This window comes from Botrytis sinoallii, assembly GCF_014898435.1.
Source record: "Botrytis sinoallii strain Bc 23 chromosome Unknown BSIN_004, whole genome shotgun sequence".
NCBI classification, from domain to species: domain Eukaryota; kingdom Fungi; phylum Ascomycota; class Leotiomycetes; order Helotiales; family Sclerotiniaceae; genus Botrytis; species Botrytis sinoallii.
In genome coordinates, this window is record NW_024066031.1 from 2149017 (window position 1) to 2170480 (window position 21464).

The window sequence follows — 21464 nt, forward strand, 5'->3', positions numbered from 1 at the left end:
CGGGACTTGTGCTCATCCATCTATTATGTATGACGACGAAATTCGGGAACGACACAAGAAACATACGAAAAAGAAGGGACTAAAGGAACGAAAAGAAGAAGAAGAAGAACGACATCGGATCAACTGGAACCAGGACGAAGGAGGCAAAGACTTTTCTGGATCATCACTGGCCTGGCATACTTCTTACTTTACCACATGTTTGTATAGTATGCTGGACATAAACGTTTCCAACGCAAGGATTTTTGGGCAATGCAAAGAATAACACTGGGATGGAGCAAGGGAAATGGATGGCTTATGTTATGGGTATGGATATGGGTATGGGTATGGAGTAGGAAATCTTTTTTATACATTACATATCCAGCAACGGACGGGGAATTGGGAAATTATTAAGAAGGACAGACCAGGCAAGGAATGGAATGGAATGGAATAGGACGGCGTTCTCTCTTTGAATAGTGTGGTGCATTTGGGAAGGATGTCACTTTTTCACTGGAAATTTACTCGCTGGATAAGGGACTTTCATTTTTTCTACGAGTATCAAGATTCATATGAATGATAATGGATCATTGAGAATGAGATGTATGTATTCCACATACAACATTTTTACAAACCAAACAAAAGCGCATTCGCAAACCAAAGATGCATTCCTCTCTTCTTTTTTGTTTTGGCTCTACCACTTCCAGGACCCGGGAATGATCCAGGCCCGAAATTTTGCTAGAAATTAGAGCAATCCGTATATCACGGCCCAAAAACACGAGAAAGAAAGACATCCGTTAGGCATCCAAGATTTTCCAATATCTCGGGGAAGACAATCTCATCCACTGGTCATGGTAACACACACATCTCACATCTTACGTCCAACTTCTAGCTTCTAGGTTTCATTGCCTCATCTCCCAAGACCGGGAAAAAGAGAGTCATGATAAAAGTCAACTTGCCGCAAAAGCCGGCCGTAAACCTCCATCTCCCCTTTTCCCCAGACCTGGAACTTCACTACCGGCCCGCGTTTAAGACAGGGGAAACCCTCATCATCACTCCTCGAAAAGGATTGGATGATGGGGAAGTACAAATTATGCAGCCAGGGGCCTTCTACATGTATTTTTTCTTCTTATTAAAGCTTTTCACATGAACGCTTGGACGAGTGGAGCGGCTTGCGAGGACGGGAGATTCGATGCATATGATGGTATCGACAGGTAGGTAGGTACCTGTGCATAGCCGTCGCGTCCGCTTTGATCTGTTTCGTTTCGTCTCAGGGTGTCATGTCATTTTGTGCATGGGTCATGACGGTGGTGGTGCGAGATGAAAATTCATTGCATTTGGACAGATGGAGGGGTATATCGAACATTCAAAAATTGGATGCATTATTTCTACTACCACTTTTCGAAAAGTCTCTAATTCGACTCGGGATATTCTTGTCGTATCAAACTCTAAAGGAAAAGTGGTGTGGTGACCGACTGGTTAAGGAAGTGGGAGATCTAGGTGTGTTTCGGAAGGCACTTTGCATACTTAGATATGTGGAATTGTGTACCCTTTGGTTGCTGAGTCGATGTACTGTGCATCATTATGCACGAAGAAAGATGGAATGTAACTACAGGAAAGGCATTGGATCGATTACATTCTATGGATATCGTTTGTCTAATCGATTGTTTATTATCATTTCTGGGCGATAATAGATGGAGTGAGATTGCAGTACAATGTGTAGCTTATGTAGCGCGCCAAGGAACTGGAGAGAAGATTTGTAAAGTTTGCAGAGATTTAGAAGAGGGGTTGAAATAAGAATTGGTCGGTGATTAGTCGTGTGTACAGACGAATTTGTATGTATGTATGTATGTATGTATGTGCTGGCTGCCGGTGTAGTACGCAGATCCAAAAGGTGTTGTGTTGATCATTATGATTTGGGGATTCCCAGTATCCGGGTTAAAGAACGGTGTGGGGGTTTTGAGTGTAGGATTGAAATGTGCACGCAAGATAGATACCCCATCTGAAAGGAAAAGGAAAGGAACGATTGTAAAAAGCGGAGAAGTGATGAAATCAAGGAGGTGAGGCAAGAAAAGTATCATCGACGGTGAAGAGCATCGGGATTTTTTTTACGATATGATTAGGTGGGCACCTAGGTAAGTGATTTGTGCCGAGATCCAGTCGTGACAGGTGAATAATTACCGAGTTCGGGTATACATTTGCACGGAGAGAGAGATATGGATGGGATTCTAGCACATGAAGGAGAAGGAAACGATGGGATGTTTATGCCCTATGTGATGATACGTGAAAGATGCGGTCCAATACCATGGTTAATCTAGATGCGATGCGTTGTTGTGTGCGGGGGTCTAGGATCGTAGAGTGTGGGAGGTTTGTGGACGTGTGAGGTTGGAAATATGATAGACGACAGCTAATTGATGGTTTGATGTTTGAGCTTGTTGAATATGATAGTTGTGGTGTTGCGTACAACATGTGGTGGAATTATTTTCGTATGTAGTGTTACAGTATGTCTATTAGTTGACTTCTTTCTGGTCTGGTCAGCTAGGTTGTTGGTTTTTTGTTGAATATGCGGTGAAGGTTATGATTGATGTAATTGATATAACAATGATATGATGTAAGCTAGAGTTATTCAATAAAATAGAAATCAAAAATTGAATATCTCTTCGCTTCGTTGCTATCAACAGTGAGAATGTATTTCCGAATGATTCTTCGTGTATTTACCCCCCCCCCTTTTTGGTTGCAATTTTCTGCGCAATACAGTCATCTTGCAATAATTTATTCTCATCAGCATCATCTGTACAACGCGTTCCCTCACTGAGGCTGGTTTACTGTATCATTTTAGTAAAATAATCGCAAGCACATCCTATTTTTGAATACGAACATGTTTTGTTATTCTTACTCCGAGGTATTTTTTTAGCCACTTCAGTACATTCTTCGTAATCAATACTAATTTCGCCTCTTGTACTTTTTCATCGAGTTATTAATCGCAATAAGGCAGCTTCTATCTAGGTAGTCTTCCTGCTTATTATATCATTTATAATACTTATTATAGCATTTATAATACCTCCGTAGACCTCGATGAGCACGATTACATAGCTTTTAGACGCTATTGTTACAAGCGAGCAAGAAGCTACTCAGCATACAAGACGATATGTTGCACCGCAGAGACTCCAGTCTTTTAATTCTGTAACTCAACATATTAACCAGGTCTTCGGGCTCTCTAGATCCCCTCTGTAAAAGAGCGGGGTGTGTTTTGATTTTGGTACCGCGACGATTTGATTTTGGATTATTTGATCTATCACATTTTTTCTGTTGTTCTGTTTTTGTTTTTATTCCATCTGCTTGGGACGATCAGCCCTTGGCCACGCGAAATGGATAAACTAATTTTCCATATGTAATGTACTAGTGACTACTGTAACAACATTGCCATGTATCTGACTGGGGTACCCGCGTGGGAAATGTACCGAGTAGAAATTCTAGAATTCACATCGCCTAGGTCCTAGACAGGGTAGTTCATCCTGTCATTCTTCCAAACGTCGTAGAAGACGTGGGGTTTGGTGGGGGTGAACTGCGGGATGCAGCTGTCGTTTCAATCGTGGTCGGAAAAAAGGTAAAGAATCCATGAAGAGGTCATTTCGTGTGCGAATTACGGAGATATTGTATGTTGAATAGTTACCCGATTAGGCAAGTCAGTATCAATCACCTCATGTCACAATATCTTCAATGATCCCGATATACTTTCATATTTACTAGGGGTGCTGATATGGACGGATATCGGTATTCAATTTTATTAGAACGCGATGTGGACAGTGTGGATAGATGTGCTTAGGAACCGGGTAAGCAAAGAGATTCGTAACGGCGTCGGAGGTAAGCATTGCTTTCCAGATAGCAATACATGCCCAACACCCAAGACATATAATACCGGCTCTTACCGGAGCCACTCATAAAGAAGTGCCTCGTTCACGTGCGTAGTATGTTATATTACAATCTTCCTTTTCTCCTATTACAACCGTTTTCATTCCGTCCGAGACGAGACAAGACAAGACATGGAAAGCTAGCAAACGGCTGCAACTGCAATGGCAAATACCGATGAGAATCAATATACAATAAAAGAGCCGATGAACCGGATGCGAGCGGTCGAAGCATTAAAAGACAAGGATTAGCAAGAGTTTGGATGGATGGTTGGTGGCTCGCGGAAAATAATCCTGTTTGTAGCACCTTGCGGGGATTCGGAAGTATGGATTTGTAGATGAGCGAGATTGGAGAGAATTTGAGAGGTGATAGATATTGACGTACACAAGACATGTTGTGCGAGATTAACATTTCTATGGTGTTTCGATTGATTGATTCTTAGAAGGTTAGAAAGATTAGACAGGGATGCAGATACCTGAGGTCCTGAGCAGACGGGATGGAAAGAGGAGAAGAGTTGTCTCGGCAGATGGTAAGGGGGTATTTTGGCTTTTGGTCAAGACTTCACTAGTAATTCATTAGCCGGTGTTGCATCTGTAAAGTCTTGATTTTCACTTGGACATCAATTAATGAAAGGTGTTAGGTTATAGCGAGATAGAAGTAAGCGGCAAACTCATCGTATCAAATTAGATATATTGTGATCACTGCATACACTGGTTTTGAATACAGCATGAAGATCTTCCCCATAGACCTCGGAGATCCTTCTACCGAATTAGTTCAGTATGTCCATATTCCTTTTCCTTAATTTGCATTGCAGTGACAGACTCGAGACCAAAATACTAAGAAGAATAGATAATTACAGCCGATCCCGTCCCTCCACAACATATGTACGCACTTTCATTATCTCTACCTGCCCGTCGAGCCCGTTTTAACGGCTTTTCTTCCGAAACCTGGTTTATCAATTGGGAGAACAATACAACGATATTCAATACACAGCTGCAGTCAGGGTGCTATAACATGTTTACCGATTTTGACTTATTGCAGTCCATACACATACAGTCGTCCAGCATAAAAGATGGTCCAAATGTTACAAATCTAATCCCATTAACCTGGGCATATCTGATCATATGGTTCCTGCATGTCGTATGTAGCTGTAGATTCATGTCTACTACGTGTACAACGGCCCAAGAAAAGCATTGAGATAATTGTTGTAAATTAATAGCAAGATCAATAATTTTTCCGCGACTTTTATTTATTTTTAGCTTTCAATGGATTAACCTCAACACACCTGAGTAGTGCAATTCCAACAGGGGAGCTCGTTAGACATTTCTTTCTCCGCTCACTCCGAAGCCAGCCATATTATGTGAAGTGGGTGGTATGGATGATATACTAGAGTCCTTCACCGATTATTCATTACTCATCATCATCGGCGTCATTTGCTATGAAGTCCTTACTCGGCGCGCGCGAGTCCATCCATCTACTACTCGCTAGCGAGGCCAACTCATCCATAGATATACGATAGAAGGTGTATCATTCGTGAAACCCCCACCTGCCTTATTCATCCTTTCGACCACTGAAGATAATCTTCTCGATAGTCTGACTTCCATATCATCAATCAATTAATAACAAATTCGAAGCCATGTATCTCAAAAAAAGTCACAAGCTCACCATTTTCCTTATCCCTCACTGAAAGACGTAAAGCTGCCCAAATTCTCACCCCATCTCTAGTTCCATCCGACCTCTCATCTTATCAATACCGGTTTGTTTACAAGCAAATGAATAATCCAATCTCACTCGTCCTCACTCACATATTTTCCTACCAATAAAACAAGGGCATACCCCTCACCCACATATCCCCTTCGAATACTACCCCGAATATGCAGCGCTCATCATCTAAAACCCTTCTCAGCTGCGCATACATTCGCTACCAAACTTGCTTGGACCACCTGTTCAACGTCTTCCATGCCATGTTCCCATTCCCAGGTACCCACGGTATCCAATTCCCTTTGCTATTTTCGCAAGTATCAGATTGTTATGGTGCAGATTGTTTAGCAATCTTCAACCTATCACATAAATCGCATTTTCACGAAAACAAATCCTGCGTAGCTAAAGGTATTCGTGAGTATGTGAGTATGCATGCTGGGGAGGCTTGGTGTTGATATCAATAGCGATATACATACCTACATTATAAAGTATTACCCCTTCATTCTCGTTTTCCATAATCAACAACATTGCAAAGCACACTGCTCGGCACAGTACCGTGGCTCGCGTGCCTCAAAGCACTCCAATCTAAAGCACTTCAACCCAACCATCTGTTCTCCCTCCCTCCGACATCAAATCCATCCAGTACCCAACAAAAACACCCAATACAACACCGTTATAACATTGAAATAATATCCGTGCCGCATCATACTATCCACCATCTACCATCCATCACCACTCATATCTCTCCACCCCACCCACCATATCTCATCTGACAAGCATAGGTATAACAGGATATCATGTGCGCGCGTCCAATTCAACCCCAGTGTCCCATTCATCCCTCCCAAACCCATCTTGGAAAATGTAAGACGACCCCTTGCCTCACCCTAAACCCTACCAATGTCATGTCCGACCGTTGTGATAGGATGTGATGTGACGTCCTGCACATCACTCACATAGACGGGTCTGTCTACCTTACCTAAATTATAACTTCTAGAAGACTAAAATATTAGATTACATTTTTTCTATGAAAAAAAAAAAGCAAAAATTGAATCGCTGCTGTAAAATCTCCTTTGGGAAATCATCCAATGTTTTCAAAGTGGTGAGAATTGTTGTTTGGGAAAATGATATGACACCCAAGCTATTTCTTCTCCCTTTGAGGAGAAAGAAGTGCACGAGAATATTCATCATACGTAAATCGCAAACTCAGGTCTCCAACATCGCGTGCCAACTATCTCGAAGGATTCACCTCTCCAAAGCTTCTAGAACATATCTCCTTCCCATTTGCCCCATCTCGGCATCCCACTCTTTACGTTTCTTCAAAGGATGTTATATTCCGAGACGATCAATTTGAATCTTTTATGACGTAAGAACTTAGATACTCATTTCATATCATCTCTTTCTCATAGGTAGGTAGATAGGTAGTTTCTCCTCGATTAGCGAACTCGGAACTTGTAGCCGCTTGATGGGAAAGGAAAGTCACATACTATCCTACTGGTACGCTAAATTCTTATATACACTTAATTAACTCTCAATCCATCAATCTAATTGTCACAATTTCAACACCCCATAAATCTCAATTCCGCTTTGACAATCCAAGAATCAAACAATCAAACAAACTCTCCTCTCCCCTCGAGAAATATCGAAAAAGTGCAAGACTTCCCTCCCATGCCATGCCATGCCATGCCATGCCATGCCATGCGATGCTCCAATACAATACAATAAACACACCATCTATATTTCTCCCATGATCCATCGCGTGTCCGCCCGTTCATGCGCTCCTAATACATACCTACCTACTCAAACATACCCAAATTCCCATCCCATTCCTCACGCCTCACATACAAACTCTCCATAGAAACCCCCATCCCGCGCCCCCATATCCCATATCCCATATGTCAATTCGCATGCACCATGCAATCTCAATACTCCCCTCTCCCGACCCCCTATCCCCTATCCACACTCCGGCACGGAGAATATTTCAACTCCCAGCGTACATACATGATACATGATACATGATACATGATACATGATACATGATACATGATACATGATACATGATACATAATACAAAGAAACCTAGCACCTACATGTGTCAAAATCTTCCTTTCCTATCATCCCGCCTGCCCTCCCGTTAATTTCGGTACGAAAAAAAAATTCTCCGATGCAAGAGGACCCGGACCTGTAGTTAGACCTAGGGGTTTTTTCTTTCAACAGCTAGGTATTGTAACCTCGCCTCTTTCGTAGATGTACATGCAAACATGCAGATATACATACTGCAAGATAGAAATATATTCTCCCATCATACCATCTCATTCTACACCCTACTCCCCCTCAAAACCCACCCTTCAACAAAACAATAAAAAACCTCAATCCCCATCCAAATCAAGCACCCTACATAAAACGTACATCCCACTACCATCTCCAATCCCCCATTCACACTCACCCACACAAGCACACGCGCACATGAAAACAAAACGAAAAAAAAAGCAATGTATCACCAAAGCAGACCCTTGAAACACAAAAGCATCATCCATACCTCTACATAAACCTGACATCGTCATCCACATGCCGTGTAATCCATTACTGTCGCACAACAGCTCACCCCCTACCTACCACCACCATGAATTTCAGGGGCCCTCCTCTCTCTCCCTTCTTTGCATCCAGATATCAACATAAACATAAACATAAACGGCACGATGGACTGATTTCAAATACTCGTAACAATAAGCGTAGATTTTCATTTCCATGGTATCATTGAAGAAAGAGAAATACAAGACCCCTACGCAGCTACGCATTTACGCATCAAGCAAGCGGGCATCCATCCCTAACCTATACTTCGTAAACATGTGTGTATATCTACGCACATGACATCCTTTCCCCTCAAGCAAATGTGCTGCGCTCGTACAATAAAGTACAATATAGTACAATCAACGCCAGCCACGACCACATACGCATATCGAACACGGCATGTGAGCATAATCATCGTCTCATTTCGCCTCACATTCATTCGCATTCGCCTCGCCCTCGTCTACGACGACGAATGAAACCCCTTATATGCACCAAGACAGAAGATGCCACCTCAAACCACAAGGGAAAAAAATACCAAGCACGACCACAACACCGTTTGATCAGTGCCAAATAAACCTTCCTTTCTATCCTTTCCTTTCCGTTTCGCCATCTACCCGATGCTCTTAATGCCTATTCTATCCTTGGTTCATTAAATATTTGATTTCCATATGCTTAGTGTTTGGATATGTTTTGTCGTGCCTATAAACGAATTGTTATTAGTACCTTGAAAACAGTATGTAAAAGCAGGTATAGAAATCTCACCTTCATAAGCTCAATTTTTGCCTTCAAAGCACTTGTGACCTCGGCAGCCCTCTTCCAGCTTTCTACACCTGTTCCATTGCCACTAGGAATACTACCAGTTCTAGACATGCGATCACTTGTGTAAGATGGTGGTGCTGGGCTAGCCCTGCCACTACCACTAGCAGCACTTGATCTTCCATTACTTGTAGGTTCCAAATCAGGACTTAACATATTTCGACCATAAGGACCAGCCCCGTTTGAATGATCTTCTCCAATTGAAGATGTGATAGACATACGAGGGCGACTTCTATAATCTGGGCGTCCACTGTCTGAAGGAGCGCCATACATAGATTCGCGGTGATTGCCAGCTTCATCATGTGCTCCATCACGTCCGGGGCTCGATAATCCCCTCGATGGGCTATGGTTACTGGCTCTTTCGGCGGCTGATAAAGCATGCTTTAATCTGTTTTGCTCCCTCCTTAATTGCGCACACATTGCTTCCGCCGTTTCGGCATCTGCTCTCGAACGAACAAGTTGGGTTTCCTTTGCCTTGATTGATAAAACGTCTCGTGTATGATCCTCTATTAGCTGTGCATTTTGATTCTTCAATTCTTGAATTTCTGAAAATAGTCTTGAGCGTTCTTGGCGCATTTCGTCAGCTTGGCGTAATAATCGATCTTTGTCCAATCGCAGTTCTTCCAGCTCAGCTTTCTCCAAAGCAGTCAAACCGGCATTCGGTGGAGGTGACATTGAGGACATGGGAGGAGCTGCATTAGCGGATGGTGCTTTTGCCAATGATCGACCAGCTGGTCCACGACCTAAACCTACACGAGGTGGAGGTGGAGCTTCTTCTTCAATCGGAACTGGTGATGGGGCGTTACGTTTAGGTGAAGCAAGTGCTGGTGGTACCACTTTTTTACCTGGTGGTTTCAGTCCAAGACCACCTGGCTTCTTTAGTCCAGCGGCACTTCTTGCTGTAGGCTGGGGCTCTAATGGAGCTTGTTGGGCATAAGCACTTGGTGGTGGAGGTGGCTTCTTTGCGACTGTCTTCTTTACCATTTTCTTAGGGCCTGCTGCTGGGGCGGCTTTAGGAGCTACAGGGGCGGGAGGAGGCTTAGGCTTATCCTTTGCCTTGACTTCTGCAATGTCGAAGAATTCCTTGATTTTGGTTTTCCGAATATCATCCAGTCCTTCAAGGTGTGGTCCCATTGCACGCTCGCCCATAATCTTCATTATCGTACCCAATACTTCGGCTCCACTAGATCTCAGTACTTCACTCGATTCCGCGAGTAACTTCTTTGCAGCTTCTGAAATCTGAGTTACTTCGGCTTTGGAGGGAGCTTCTCGAGTTGTCCTGAGCGATCTAATTAAAAACTTAACGGTTCCCTCTTTAACTTGAGGATTCTTGTGTTTCAAGAACTCAATAGTTTCTTCCAAACACTCAGTCAAGCTCGTTGCTGCAAATACCTGATCAAGTGCTGCACCTAAAGCATCTGCAACTGATGCCTTCTTCTCTTTTAATCTCTCCATAATGGGGCTTTGAATGACGGATCTATATTTGGCGAACCCCTTTCGTAAACCTTGAGCTAAAACTTCAACACACTGTGCAGCTTGAGTGACAACTGCAATATTAGCGTCTTTCATGCATTTCGCCAGACCGTGAACTATCAAGCCGAAATCGGCATCTTTGATTCTAGGAACATTGACACAGGTGTATAGAGCCTCCAGCGCTTCCTTTCGCTCTTTCCATTTTGACGAAGCTAACTGTTCGTGGAAATTTGCAGGGACCTTGGATAATACATCTTGTGGTTCAGCTAAGTCAAATGCATCAATCTCGACACCTTCAGCCTCTAACTCATCCTCCTCTTCTGCACCACCTTCACCTGGGGGAGGTGCCCTAGACATTGCTGCTTGTTGTGATCTGAGGAATCGTTCTTGTTTCGGCGCTGGCTCCCCCTTGATCTGTTCAAATTGAGCTTCCATATCGGTCTGTTGTGTAGGTTTGAGATCCCCCCAAAACATTGGCTTCATGGCCTCTCGTAACCATCTATAAAACTCGATAGCCAATTTTGTAGCTTCCGCACGTACATTCTTATCTGCATGACCGAATGGTTTTGGGAGAACTTTGAGAACGGGCTTAGGATCCACTGTCTTACATCCATATTCATGATATATAGCGGTTATTGCAGTTACTGTCGCTGCGACAATTTTTGGTTGTTTATGCGACAATGCAGGAAGAAGCTCTTCGATGACAGGGGCAGCTACATCCAGTTCGACATATAACAATAGGGCTTCGAGCGCAGATGCTTTGGTAGCAGCCCTTGTTGAACTCAATCCCTTCTCGACCAAGGAAGTTAATGTATGACTTCGTGTCCTGGTACAATGTTCGCGCCCACCAAACTTTAAGAAAGCGCATAATGCCGCGATACCATCTTGTTGTGCCGCAACGTTCGAATCTGCCACCGCTCCCTTCCACAATCCAGGGTCGTTAAGAAATGGTTTTAAACACTGGTCATGTTCATCTGGTGTGATCTCGAATTGTTTTGCTGCATCTTCATATGCTGCCTTTCTTACTTTCCATATCTATCACCGAGTGTAAGTATTAGTCTACGTTTGCTGCCAGTTGCAAGGGATTGATGGCGCAAAGGAGAGAAAAAGTCGTAATGGAACTTCAGCAGGAAAAATCATACCTTGTGTTGAAATCTATCTGGGAGGGGTAGAGAACTGAAATCTTCTTCTTGCTCTGCCATCTTGGCTCCTGTAAACTTTTTAGGACTCTGTGGTAGCTTTCCAGTAGCTATCCGTTTGGTTAGCTTTAGCTTTGATAAAGACATGGGTAACGGAGGGGGATGCTTCTCCAATCCCGTGTAGAACATGGAGAGGTGGATTGAAGGTGTCGCAGATTAGAAAATGCCATCATTATTGCATATGGGAAAGAGCAACGGAAGCCACCTACCAATTTGATGTTGTATGCAAATTTGAGAAAGAGTTTATGGTCGTGGGGTAAATTTTGGGGAGAGGAAAGGACCGGTGGGTATGTAGATAGGATGGATTGTTTTGGTTGAAATTTGAATGACTTGACTTCTGATATTGATAGAATTATCTCATGTGAAAGTGGAAGGGGGAAAAGTGCTTGATGTTGATAAAAATCCTGCGTATGTCAAAATAGTAAACAACACACTTTGTTCTTAATAAGTATTGAGAATATAAATCCACCGTATAGAGTACGGCTTTGGAAGAAATGAATTGAATTGAATTGATGCGTTGTGTTGTGTTGTTGACTTTACCGCAAAATTGAAGAGAGGGTACTCCCGTCACCGTAACCGTAACGACCGATATCGATAAACCCCTGCCAAATTGGCGCGTGCACTCTTTTTCATAATCAAGTTGGGCGTCCCAACTGTATCAGGGGATGAAACTTTTTGGCCCAAGAAGAAGAAACATCAAAGAATAAACGCGTGGTCTGTCTGGAGTGAATGTCAACAGAAGAAAGAAATCTCAATCCAAATGTTTCCAAATTACCTAGTACCTACCTACGTAGATACCAGTAGATACCATTAGATACTCATCGTATAACAAAACGTCATGAACCTTCCCTCCCACGGATTCTAGAATTCATGGCATAATAATGGTAATAATGGATTCTTGCATAATGTTGTTTCATATCATCTCATAATTAAGAATCCTCATCAATTGTCCAAAGTATTCGTTTTGTCTCAGTAGAACACAAAGAAAGAACTTCTGCCCTACCGCCTATCGTCAAAACAAAAGTTGTGGACACCCCGCGCTTCTGAGCATAAATAAAGTAGGTAGAGCCAGCCAGCCAGCCAGCCAGCTATCTATCTATCGAGCCATCCATACCCAACCTTAACACTTTACCGGTACGTGTAAAGGAACGTGTGCAAAAGCGTGTGTGCATACTTGCGCTTCGAAAAGTCAAAAAGGCATAAAATCACAACAAATTACCCATCCACGAGAACCCAAAAAAAAGGCAAAAGAGATCACTATCAGATCCATATCGGAGACAAGAATCGAACCGTCTAATATTTCGCTTGCCAGGCGCATCAGCCTTGGAAGAAATTAATATCAGAGTCCCATTCAACTTCATGTATCGCATACAATAGTCGTCATGAGCCAATATCTGACGTCGCGGCAGGCCGAGGAGCTGTGAGTTGAACATATCTTCTTCATCACATCCTCATGATGGCTAATATTACTCTCGCAGGCACAAGTCTATGATAGCATACCTTACCTCGACGAATCTTTTACATAGTGCCGCGACGTTACGTGAGGAACTTGATATCGGTGAAAGCTTCGATTCGGCCACGAGTAAGAAATATGAAGGTCTGCTGGAGAAGAAATGGACAAGTGTGGTGCGGTTACAGAAGAAGGTGAGAATCCTCAATATCAATCTCAACAAGAGTTCCATACTGATGATTGGGAAATAGATAATGGACCTCGAAGCGAGAAATGCGGCTTTACAAAGTGAAATCGATAATGCAACACCTACATCTCTATCAAATCGAAATACCGATCCCACAGCTTGGTTACCAAAATCACCAGCGAGGCATAATCTCCAGTCGCACAGGGAAGCAATTACCTGTGTTGCGTTTCATCCAGTATTTTCATCATTGGCATCGGGTTCGGAGGACTGCACAATCAAAATTTGGGATTGGGAGCTTGGAGAATTAGAACTCACTGTCAAAGGACACACAAGAGCAGTACTGGATGTTGATTTCGGTGGCCCTAGAGGAGGAACATTGCTGGCATCGTGTTCTAGTGATCTTACTATTAAATTATGGGACCCAAGCGATCAGTATAAGAATATTCGCACATTACCTGGACACGATCATTCTGTTTCAGCCGTACGATTCATACCTAGTGGCGCAGCTGGGTCACCTTCATCTGGAAACCTTTTGGTATCAGCAAGTCGAGACAAAACTTTACGCATATGGGATGTTTCCACGGGATATTGTGTGAAAACTATTCGAGGACATGCGGATTGGGTTCGTGACGTAGCACCTTCTTTTGACGGTCGATGGCTTCTATCTGCTGGGGTGGATCAAACCGCAAGAATATGGGATGCATCATCAGGAGAACCAAAGGCAACTTTATTGGGTCATGAAAATACGATTGAATGTTGTGTATTCGCGCCACCAGCAAGTTACCCTCACCTGGCTGCCATGGCAGGATTAAAGAAACCACCTGCAGCGAGCAGTTCCGCTGAATACGTCGCTACCGGAGCTCGAGACAAGAGTATTCGAATATGGGATGCTAGAGGTACATTGATCAAGACACTCATTGGTCATGATAATTGGATTAGAGCTCTTGTCTTTCATCCTGGTGGAAAATATTTGTTAAGTGTGGCAGATGATAGGACATTAAGGTGTTGGGATCTTGCGCAAGAAGGAAAATGTGTAAAGACAATAAGTGATTCACATGGTCATTTCGTCAGTTGTATGAGATGGGCTCCAAGTGTTATTAAGGATGTTCCTATTCTCAATGGAGAAAATGGAGTGGCAATTCCGACCAAGAATGGGAATGGGACAGCGAAGAAAGAGGATGCAAAAGTAAGCATCAGATGTGTTATTGCGACAGGGTGTGTAGACCAGGTTGTCCGAGTGTTTGCATCATGACCACATGTAAAGCATGTGCTATCAATAGGAGAATCGCCAAGAGAGAACTTTGATATCAGAGCAGCAGGAGTTCGTGGAGTTCGCTCATACCAGAAGAATAAATTCCTTGCTCCTCCTTGGCTATTGGAGAAATATGCCACGAACTTTATGCTTAGAATGTGTATAGGACGAGTTGCATTGACTAGCTTCTCTCAATTACAATTCAATTTAATATGAAGAATAATTGACTTCAGAACAGAGAATTTACACTCTCAACACAATCAATGATGTTCTAAAAATATGAGGTTGAAATTAACAAGTAGAATCCTAAGCTCGTTGGCTCTCATGAAGGGGGGTAATATATCTTCCATGGTAAATGATTATGCGAGGTAAGCACATGACATGAATGGTCAATCAGGTGTCAGTAAATTTGAAGCACTTCCCTTCCCGCATAGGTGTATATGCAATGCGCAAAAGTACATGTTCCAAACTTTTATTCCAACTTCAGTAACCTACCTTGTCCTAAATTTCATCGTACTGCCTACCCATGCACTTCTCGAATTGCTTCTCATAAGTTCTCACCAATTGGCGCTTTATATAATCAATTCTCAATCAGCACTCCACTGTCAGATGAGCCGTGAAACCCATCATCCTGGTGCTCAAAAGTTATGTTCATCTCCAGGCTCCAATATATTGAGAATGGCATGGTTTCTACGTTGGATTGAGATTGTATCGATGTCAATATCGATGTAGCGCAAATGAAGCTTGAGAGGATCTATCTCAAGACAGAGGATACTTCCGGTCCTATATTTGAAGTGGAATGGTTCGAAATTATATCTGTAAGGCTATTTTTATCTTTGGAGGTAACAAGTGACAATTAACGCCCCAGTGACGATAAATAACAGATTGACAATAAGCTGGGCGTCAGAATTTCTGTGATCAAACATCATTGGATGTGATAACCGACTGAAATCAACTCGTACCGCCAGGAAGGATGTAAAAAATGGAGATATAGTGCAAGCACACGAGCCTTTCAAGTAGGTAGTCAGGGTACGTGCAGGGAAATTATCATGCCGTGCCTGTTCGGTGCGAAGCAATTCCTCGTCTATAATTTATGGGGCATGAAGTAGGTGTTCTTCACATACTACGGTATAATCATCAATATGGCAATTGTCGTGCATGTCAGCGCCAATGAACAACATAGATGGGGGCTTGAAGAGGATTTGTACCGAATACTACCGCTTGGAGACCGTTTCTCCATTAGTGCGTTTAGACTTGGCATATAGTATGCATTCAAGCAGTCTATGATATCAGGAAATATGCGTTGGGGGGCTTCCTTAGTGGGATGGATTCGTAAGTCTTTGTTCTTTCGAGCCATGGTAGACTAGTTTTCTCTCTGTTATTCTGTAGGATGCCCCTCGCAATTAATAGTTTTGACATTTGTTTGCTATTTGATGTTGTCTTTTTCTGATCGTTCATAATCGCTGTGTTGGCGTGTTCCTATTTCATCACATTCCGATCATTTTAATTCCTTCCATTCCATAAGTAGATTGCAGATAATCATGGCAATCACTTTACGCCAGCGCTATATGCTACTTAGTGTATTCGTAGCCTCGACTATACTTCTTACTGGTTTCTATCTACTAGATAGTATAAGACCACTCACATCTCTTGCTCCTCCATCCGAACCAATCGAGACTGGACCAAAGCATCCAAAATACAAAACCTTGAAGCCTCCGAAAAGTTATCCTATAGTTGATAATTTCCCTCTTGCTCTGAACGCACATTCAGCTTCAGAACTTCCACCAATCCCCAAGTGGAATCAACCTCCTAATCCGCATGTCCCCGAAAAAACTCCTCTACTCATTGGGTTTACGAGGAATTGGCGTCTTCTTCAGCAAGTCGTTGTTTCTTACATCACTGCAGGATGGCCTCCTTCGGATATATACGTCGTCGAAAATACAGGTGTTATGAATTCAAATAAAGATGGACAACTATCACTTCAAAATCCTTTCTTTCTCAATCATACTCGATTGCATATGCTTGGTGTGAATGTCCTCATAGCACCTACTCTACTCACCTTCTCCCAAGTACAAAACTATTTCTTATGGACAGCTATTGAGAACAAATGGCCAACTTACTTCTGGAGTCATATGGATCTCGCCATTCTGTCATTCGAGGATCGATGGATAGATGCTCATCCAGATAATGTCAATCCCTCACCCAAAAAGTTTCAATCCCTCTACGATCATTGTGTCTCCGCTCTCCGCAATGTAACAACTCCAAACCCCGAAACAGGAGTCGTAAAACCATGGGCCCTCGAATTCTTCTCCTACGATCGTCTCGCTCTCGTTAACACGGAATCCTATCAAAAAGTCGGAGGTTGGGATACCTTGATACCTTTCTACGGTACCGATTGCGACATGCATGAAAGACTCGCCATGGAAGGATTCGAAATGAGAGACTGGCCTGCGGGTGCTATCTGGGATGTAGCAAGTAGTCTGGATGATCTCGAAGTTTTGTACCGAAAGAAAGAGGGTCCAGATCCTTCTTTCATTGATCCGAATGCCGTCGAAGAAGAACTCGCTAGAGCAGATTCGAACTCAACAACCGATGCTTCTCTTCCATCTGAGAAGCACCCCCGCGATCTCAGCTCGAGAAATCTTTTCTCGGACAAAAATCACAGAGAATGGACCGATGAGCCCGTAGCCCAGGAATCGTGGCGCAAACTTCTAGACGTATTAGATCACATGGGAAATTCCAAGGTCGCGAATAAAAACGGACGAAACACGTGGCAGGGAAGACAGGTGGGCGGACAAAATGATCCTTACTATAGGGATTCGGAGGGCTTTGAGATAGGCATTCAGATGTCGATTGAACATGGGAGGAGAGTGTTTGCGGAGAAATGGGGACATAGGGATTGTGATTTGAGGGCGCAGGGGTTGGTGCCTGGTGATGCGTGGAGGGTGGAACGGGATTGGTAGGGGTGGAGCGGGTGAGGCGCGCTTGGCTCTTGGTGCTCGGGTTTGTATATATTAACGGTATTTGGGAATTGAATCTGTATATTTATATCACATGGAGTGCGTGTTTCGATGGCGTTTACGGGGGAGGCGTCGGTATGGAATAGCTAGATTGGTTGGTTATGTATGTACTCGAGTGAGAGAAAATGTAATGAATTATGATTCTGGTTTTATGGCGTATTTCTGCTATGTTTGTATAATTGTTTGAACGGTGAGTGAGGATGTAGAAGGTGATGGGGTGGTTTATTTTGCTAGGCTGAGCATTTGGAGGATTTGGGGTGGAGATTGTGGGGGGTTAGGTTGAGGTAGGAGAGCGGGGATCGGGATCGAATCGATGAAAGCAAAGGAGTTGAAGTTGGTGTTGTATGGCTTGAACTCCGAGTTTTCCTATCGAAATAAATAGAAGAGGAGGAATGATAGGAATAGGGATTTTACAGCGGCTTTCTAGGGGAAGTGATGATATGATAAGCGATGGATGTGATAGGTGATGAAGCTTTGCGGGAGGTGTGAGGAATGGGTATTATGTAGATATATGTTTAGGCATGGAATATCCTCTCATATATAACTTAGTATCGAGATAGGTGAGTAGTACCAAGTTAATTATATCAAAAGTATCTTGTGATAAGATTGAAATGGACAGAGTAGAAGTGACTGATTGACTGTATTCATCGATCTCCTCTCGCCCCGTGATCCAATATATCTCCCAACTCCTCGAACCATACCCATACCCAAACCCAAATCCCAAACCCATTCCTATATCCAAACAAATATATACCTAGCGAAACCAAAACCAAAACCCCTCCCTCACTCCCCCGTCAAATCCAAAACCTCCACCTCCTCCGCCCTCCAAGCTCTACTCCTCCCCTCCACTAACTCCTCCCTCCCTACTTCCCTCCACGACCCAGGTAATGATTCACGCAGCATAATATATCTCCTCGTATTTTTCTCCCTTTTCCCCTTATTAAACGATACATTTTCCTCGACGATTTCCGTTTCGATTGTTTGTTCTCTTATCGTTTCAATTTCATTGAGTTGCTCTCCTTCTTTTTCTTTTTCTCCTTGCGGATTTCGTCGCGATAGGGATTTGAGAGATTTAGGTTTGAGGGGTGAATGGGAGGGGGAATTGGTGATGTTGTAGATTGTCGTGTTGATGTTGATGGTAGTGTGGTATGTGGGTGTGTAAGTATTGTTATGATCGTGGATATGTTCGTAATCGTAAGCGTAATCGTGGTTGTTATGTTGCGGACTCATTTTCATTGGGAGGGGAGAACTAGATGGGATGACAAGTTTGGGATATCCGGGAGAGTCATCGAAATCTTGGATCAATGGTTCGGGAAAGGCGGATGGGGTTTCGGGAGGGGAGGAAGTGAGGTCGATGATTCTTCCTGGTGAGTAGTTTTGTGAAGGAGCAGTTTTGTAGGAAGATTTGGAGATGGATGAGCAGCCTGAGGAAGAAGATTTATTGCTTGAAGAGTGTAGTGAAAAATCAATTTTGCGGTTTGTGGGTTGGGGAGTGAGTGGTGGGCGGGTACTTGGATTTGTATGGAGAGCTGCCAGGGGTGAAGAGAGGCCTGATTTTGTGTTTGCTGGGGGTGGAGATCGCTTTTTCCGTGGGGAGGGACGATCGTTATAGATGGGGGTTCGGGTAGATGGAAGAGATGGCTCATCCGCTTCGTCATCGCTTAAGGAAATGGGTTGTTGTCGATGTCTTTGTCTGGAGAGTGGCGAGGGGATGTATTGAGGTTTGGGACTTGGACTCATTGAGCCATAGGTTTGAAATGCTTTAGTTGGAGTTGAAGGTTTTCGAACACGCGAGGCCTTCGTAATTTGAGGTAAAGGTTGAGAGAAGGACGATTGAGATGTAGCCCAAGGATTCAACCTTGCATTTTCCTTCTCTTTGATAGCAGCGGATTTGCGACCGCGTATGAGTCGTTTCTTTGTCACTACTGGTACTGGTGACTTAGGACTTCTAATACTTGGAGCCAAGAATTGAGGTGGTAGGTCATCTTCCGATAGTTCGACATTTTGGGTAGGCTGACTCGATGCTTTGGCTGTGGGCCTGATGCCTCTTTCTGATCTCTCGACAAAACGATCCATTGCACCCTTAGACATACCGCCGGTACTTTTACTTGATGCTCTAGACTTGGTGGTTTTGGTTTCTGCTCTTTTTGCAGCAGCCTTTTGTTTCGAGGCTTTTTTAGGATCTCGAAGAGCTTCTTCATAGTCCTCTACAGTAAGCGGTACGCCAACCTTAACAATAGACTCGAATATCCATAATTTATCTGCTTTTGTGGGATCATATGGAGAAGGTCCACGTTTTCGTGGAGTATCAGTTGGCGCTGCATCATCTGATGCGTACGCCTGAATTTGATCGTCCTCAAGAAGAGGGGCCAAGCCATCTCTTCCATAATCTTCGATCTCATCGTCTTCTTCATCTAGATCAATATCAACTATTTCGAGAGGCTGGTAGATGACTCTCAGCTCTGGAACTTCATCCGTGGTAACATGTCTTCTTTGGCCACAGATAGACTTTACCAATTCCATCTCATTAAGTTTTGTAAGCATAGGGTCATCGTAACCGGATTCTTGACGATCTCCACGTTGACGAAGTTTTGTTAACAACAACACTGGTGCTAAACCTCGTACAAACTTTTTGGCTCCCTCTTTCCCTTTCCAATCAAATGCATCGCCCACGAAATTTCGAAGTCTCGGAACATTAATCTCTCCTTCCCATACAATCTGATCCCGAAGCCTTTCAACCTTCGCTAAAGACGAAACAACAGGATGCGTATAATAACCCAAAACTTTACGATCCGGGAAATCTTCAGGGATTTGTAGAGCCTTTCTTTTGGTTCTAAAGAACTTGCTTTCGTTTGTGAATAACTCATGAGCTAAATCTGCTCTCCATTCATCATACGCGGCAACATCCTCTCTTCGAATCTGACACAATCTCTTTCCAAATCCGGCTCTAGCAGCTTCACAAGCGACCTTCACACCACATCCAGGAATTCCTTCGGTTTTATAATCGCCACCACTCATCAAGGCTACTAGAATCATACCTTCACGATCCAATCCTGATTTACCAGCTTTGGTAGCTTTAGCATCATAAACATTAACATGTGTTGGTGAACCAGCACCACTCTTCTTTTCCGTTGCCCCAGCAGACCAGCTTCGGAATGTTAATCCACTTCCAAACATAAGTGTATCGACATCTTCACTCAAACAGCATCTACAACTCCTTCACGCTGTAGAAGAGCACATTCTGCTTCGGCTTCTCCAGGAGCAATATGATATGCAAATCCAAATAGCTTAAGTAGCTCTTTAGTCATCAAATCCGGAATCGAAGCACCGCCTCGCCCCGTTTGCTTGTTACGTTTGACGGGCGGTTTGTGAGACCCATCAAAGACAAACAATGGTTGTACGGAAATAGAAAGAAGTCTAAGAAGTCGATAGTACAGTGTTCGCAGCGCCGGATTCGTACCACCTATGACCGATGAGTCGTATATCCCCATGATCATGTGCTAATCAGCTTACCTTGACCAGACTGGATTTGGAAGTTCCAAATCGAGATATCGATTGCTATCCGCAAAGGAATTCCAGTTTTCTCATATTTCTCAATCGAGATTTTCGAAAGAGCTACTCTTTCTCCGGGTCCAATTTCCCCGTAAATTCTGAAAGTTTTGTCAGTATACAGAGCTTGTGTTGTGGAAAATATCGTCACTCACCCCTTGATACCCATGATGGCAAACGCAATTCTTCAAATCTAATTCCAAAAACTATACATAATAATAGCACTGCTATTAAGAAACAATAACTTTACAACGTAAAAGCAAAGAGCTGTGGTTTGAACGATACTGCTAGTGAATGAAGTTGAAGAAAATCGATAAGAATAGTTTCACCGATATCCTTGTTGACAGTTTCTCGTTGCCACAGCAAT

General features: G+C 43.3%; 5 protein-coding genes across 5 annotated transcripts; 3 read left to right on the plus strand and 2 right to left on the minus strand.

Annotated features, from left to right (window-relative positions):
- Window positions 1-25: 25 nt before the first annotated feature.
- EAF02_003074 (uncharacterized protein) lies at window positions 26-221 on the plus strand (the record flags this gene model as incomplete). Its single annotated transcript, XM_038899122.1, is given in 2 exon segments — window positions 26-197; window positions 208-221. The coding sequence occupies 2 exon segments, from the start codon at window positions 26-28 to the stop codon at window positions 219-221; spliced, it is 186 nt and encodes a 61-aa protein (XP_038761410.1).
- Window positions 222-8823: 8602 nt separating this feature from the next.
- EAF02_003075 (uncharacterized protein) lies at window positions 8824-12450 on the minus strand (the record flags this gene model as incomplete). Its single annotated transcript, XM_038899123.1, has 4 exons — window positions 8824-8850; window positions 8914-11475; window positions 11583-11689; window positions 12426-12450. The coding sequence occupies 4 exons, from the start codon at window positions 12448-12450 to the stop codon at window positions 8824-8826; spliced, it is 2721 nt and encodes a 906-aa protein (XP_038761411.1).
- Window positions 12451-13021: 571 nt separating this feature from the next.
- Window positions 13022-14528, plus strand: EAF02_003076 (uncharacterized protein; the record flags this gene model as incomplete). The annotated part of the gene is made up of 3 exons (XM_038899124.1): window positions 13022-13059; window positions 13118-13283; window positions 13341-14528. 3 exons carry the CDS (start codon window positions 13022-13024, stop codon window positions 14526-14528), a joined length of 1392 nt encoding a protein of 463 aa, XP_038761412.1.
- Window positions 14529-16069: 1541 nt separating this feature from the next.
- On the plus strand, window positions 16070-17491 carry EAF02_003077 (uncharacterized protein; the record flags this gene model as incomplete). Its single annotated transcript, XM_038899125.1, has 1 exon — window positions 16070-17491. One exon carries the CDS (start codon window positions 16070-16072, stop codon window positions 17489-17491), a length of 1422 nt encoding a protein of 473 aa, XP_038761413.1.
- An 840-nt stretch (window positions 17492-18331) lies between these two features.
- Window positions 18332-21266, minus strand: EAF02_003078 (uncharacterized protein; the record flags this gene model as incomplete). Its single annotated transcript, XM_038899126.1, has 4 exons — window positions 18332-20739; window positions 20787-21011; window positions 21062-21198; window positions 21253-21266. 4 exons carry the CDS (start codon window positions 21264-21266, stop codon window positions 18332-18334), a joined length of 2784 nt encoding a protein of 927 aa, XP_038761414.1.
- Window positions 21267-21464: the final 198 nt, after the last annotated feature.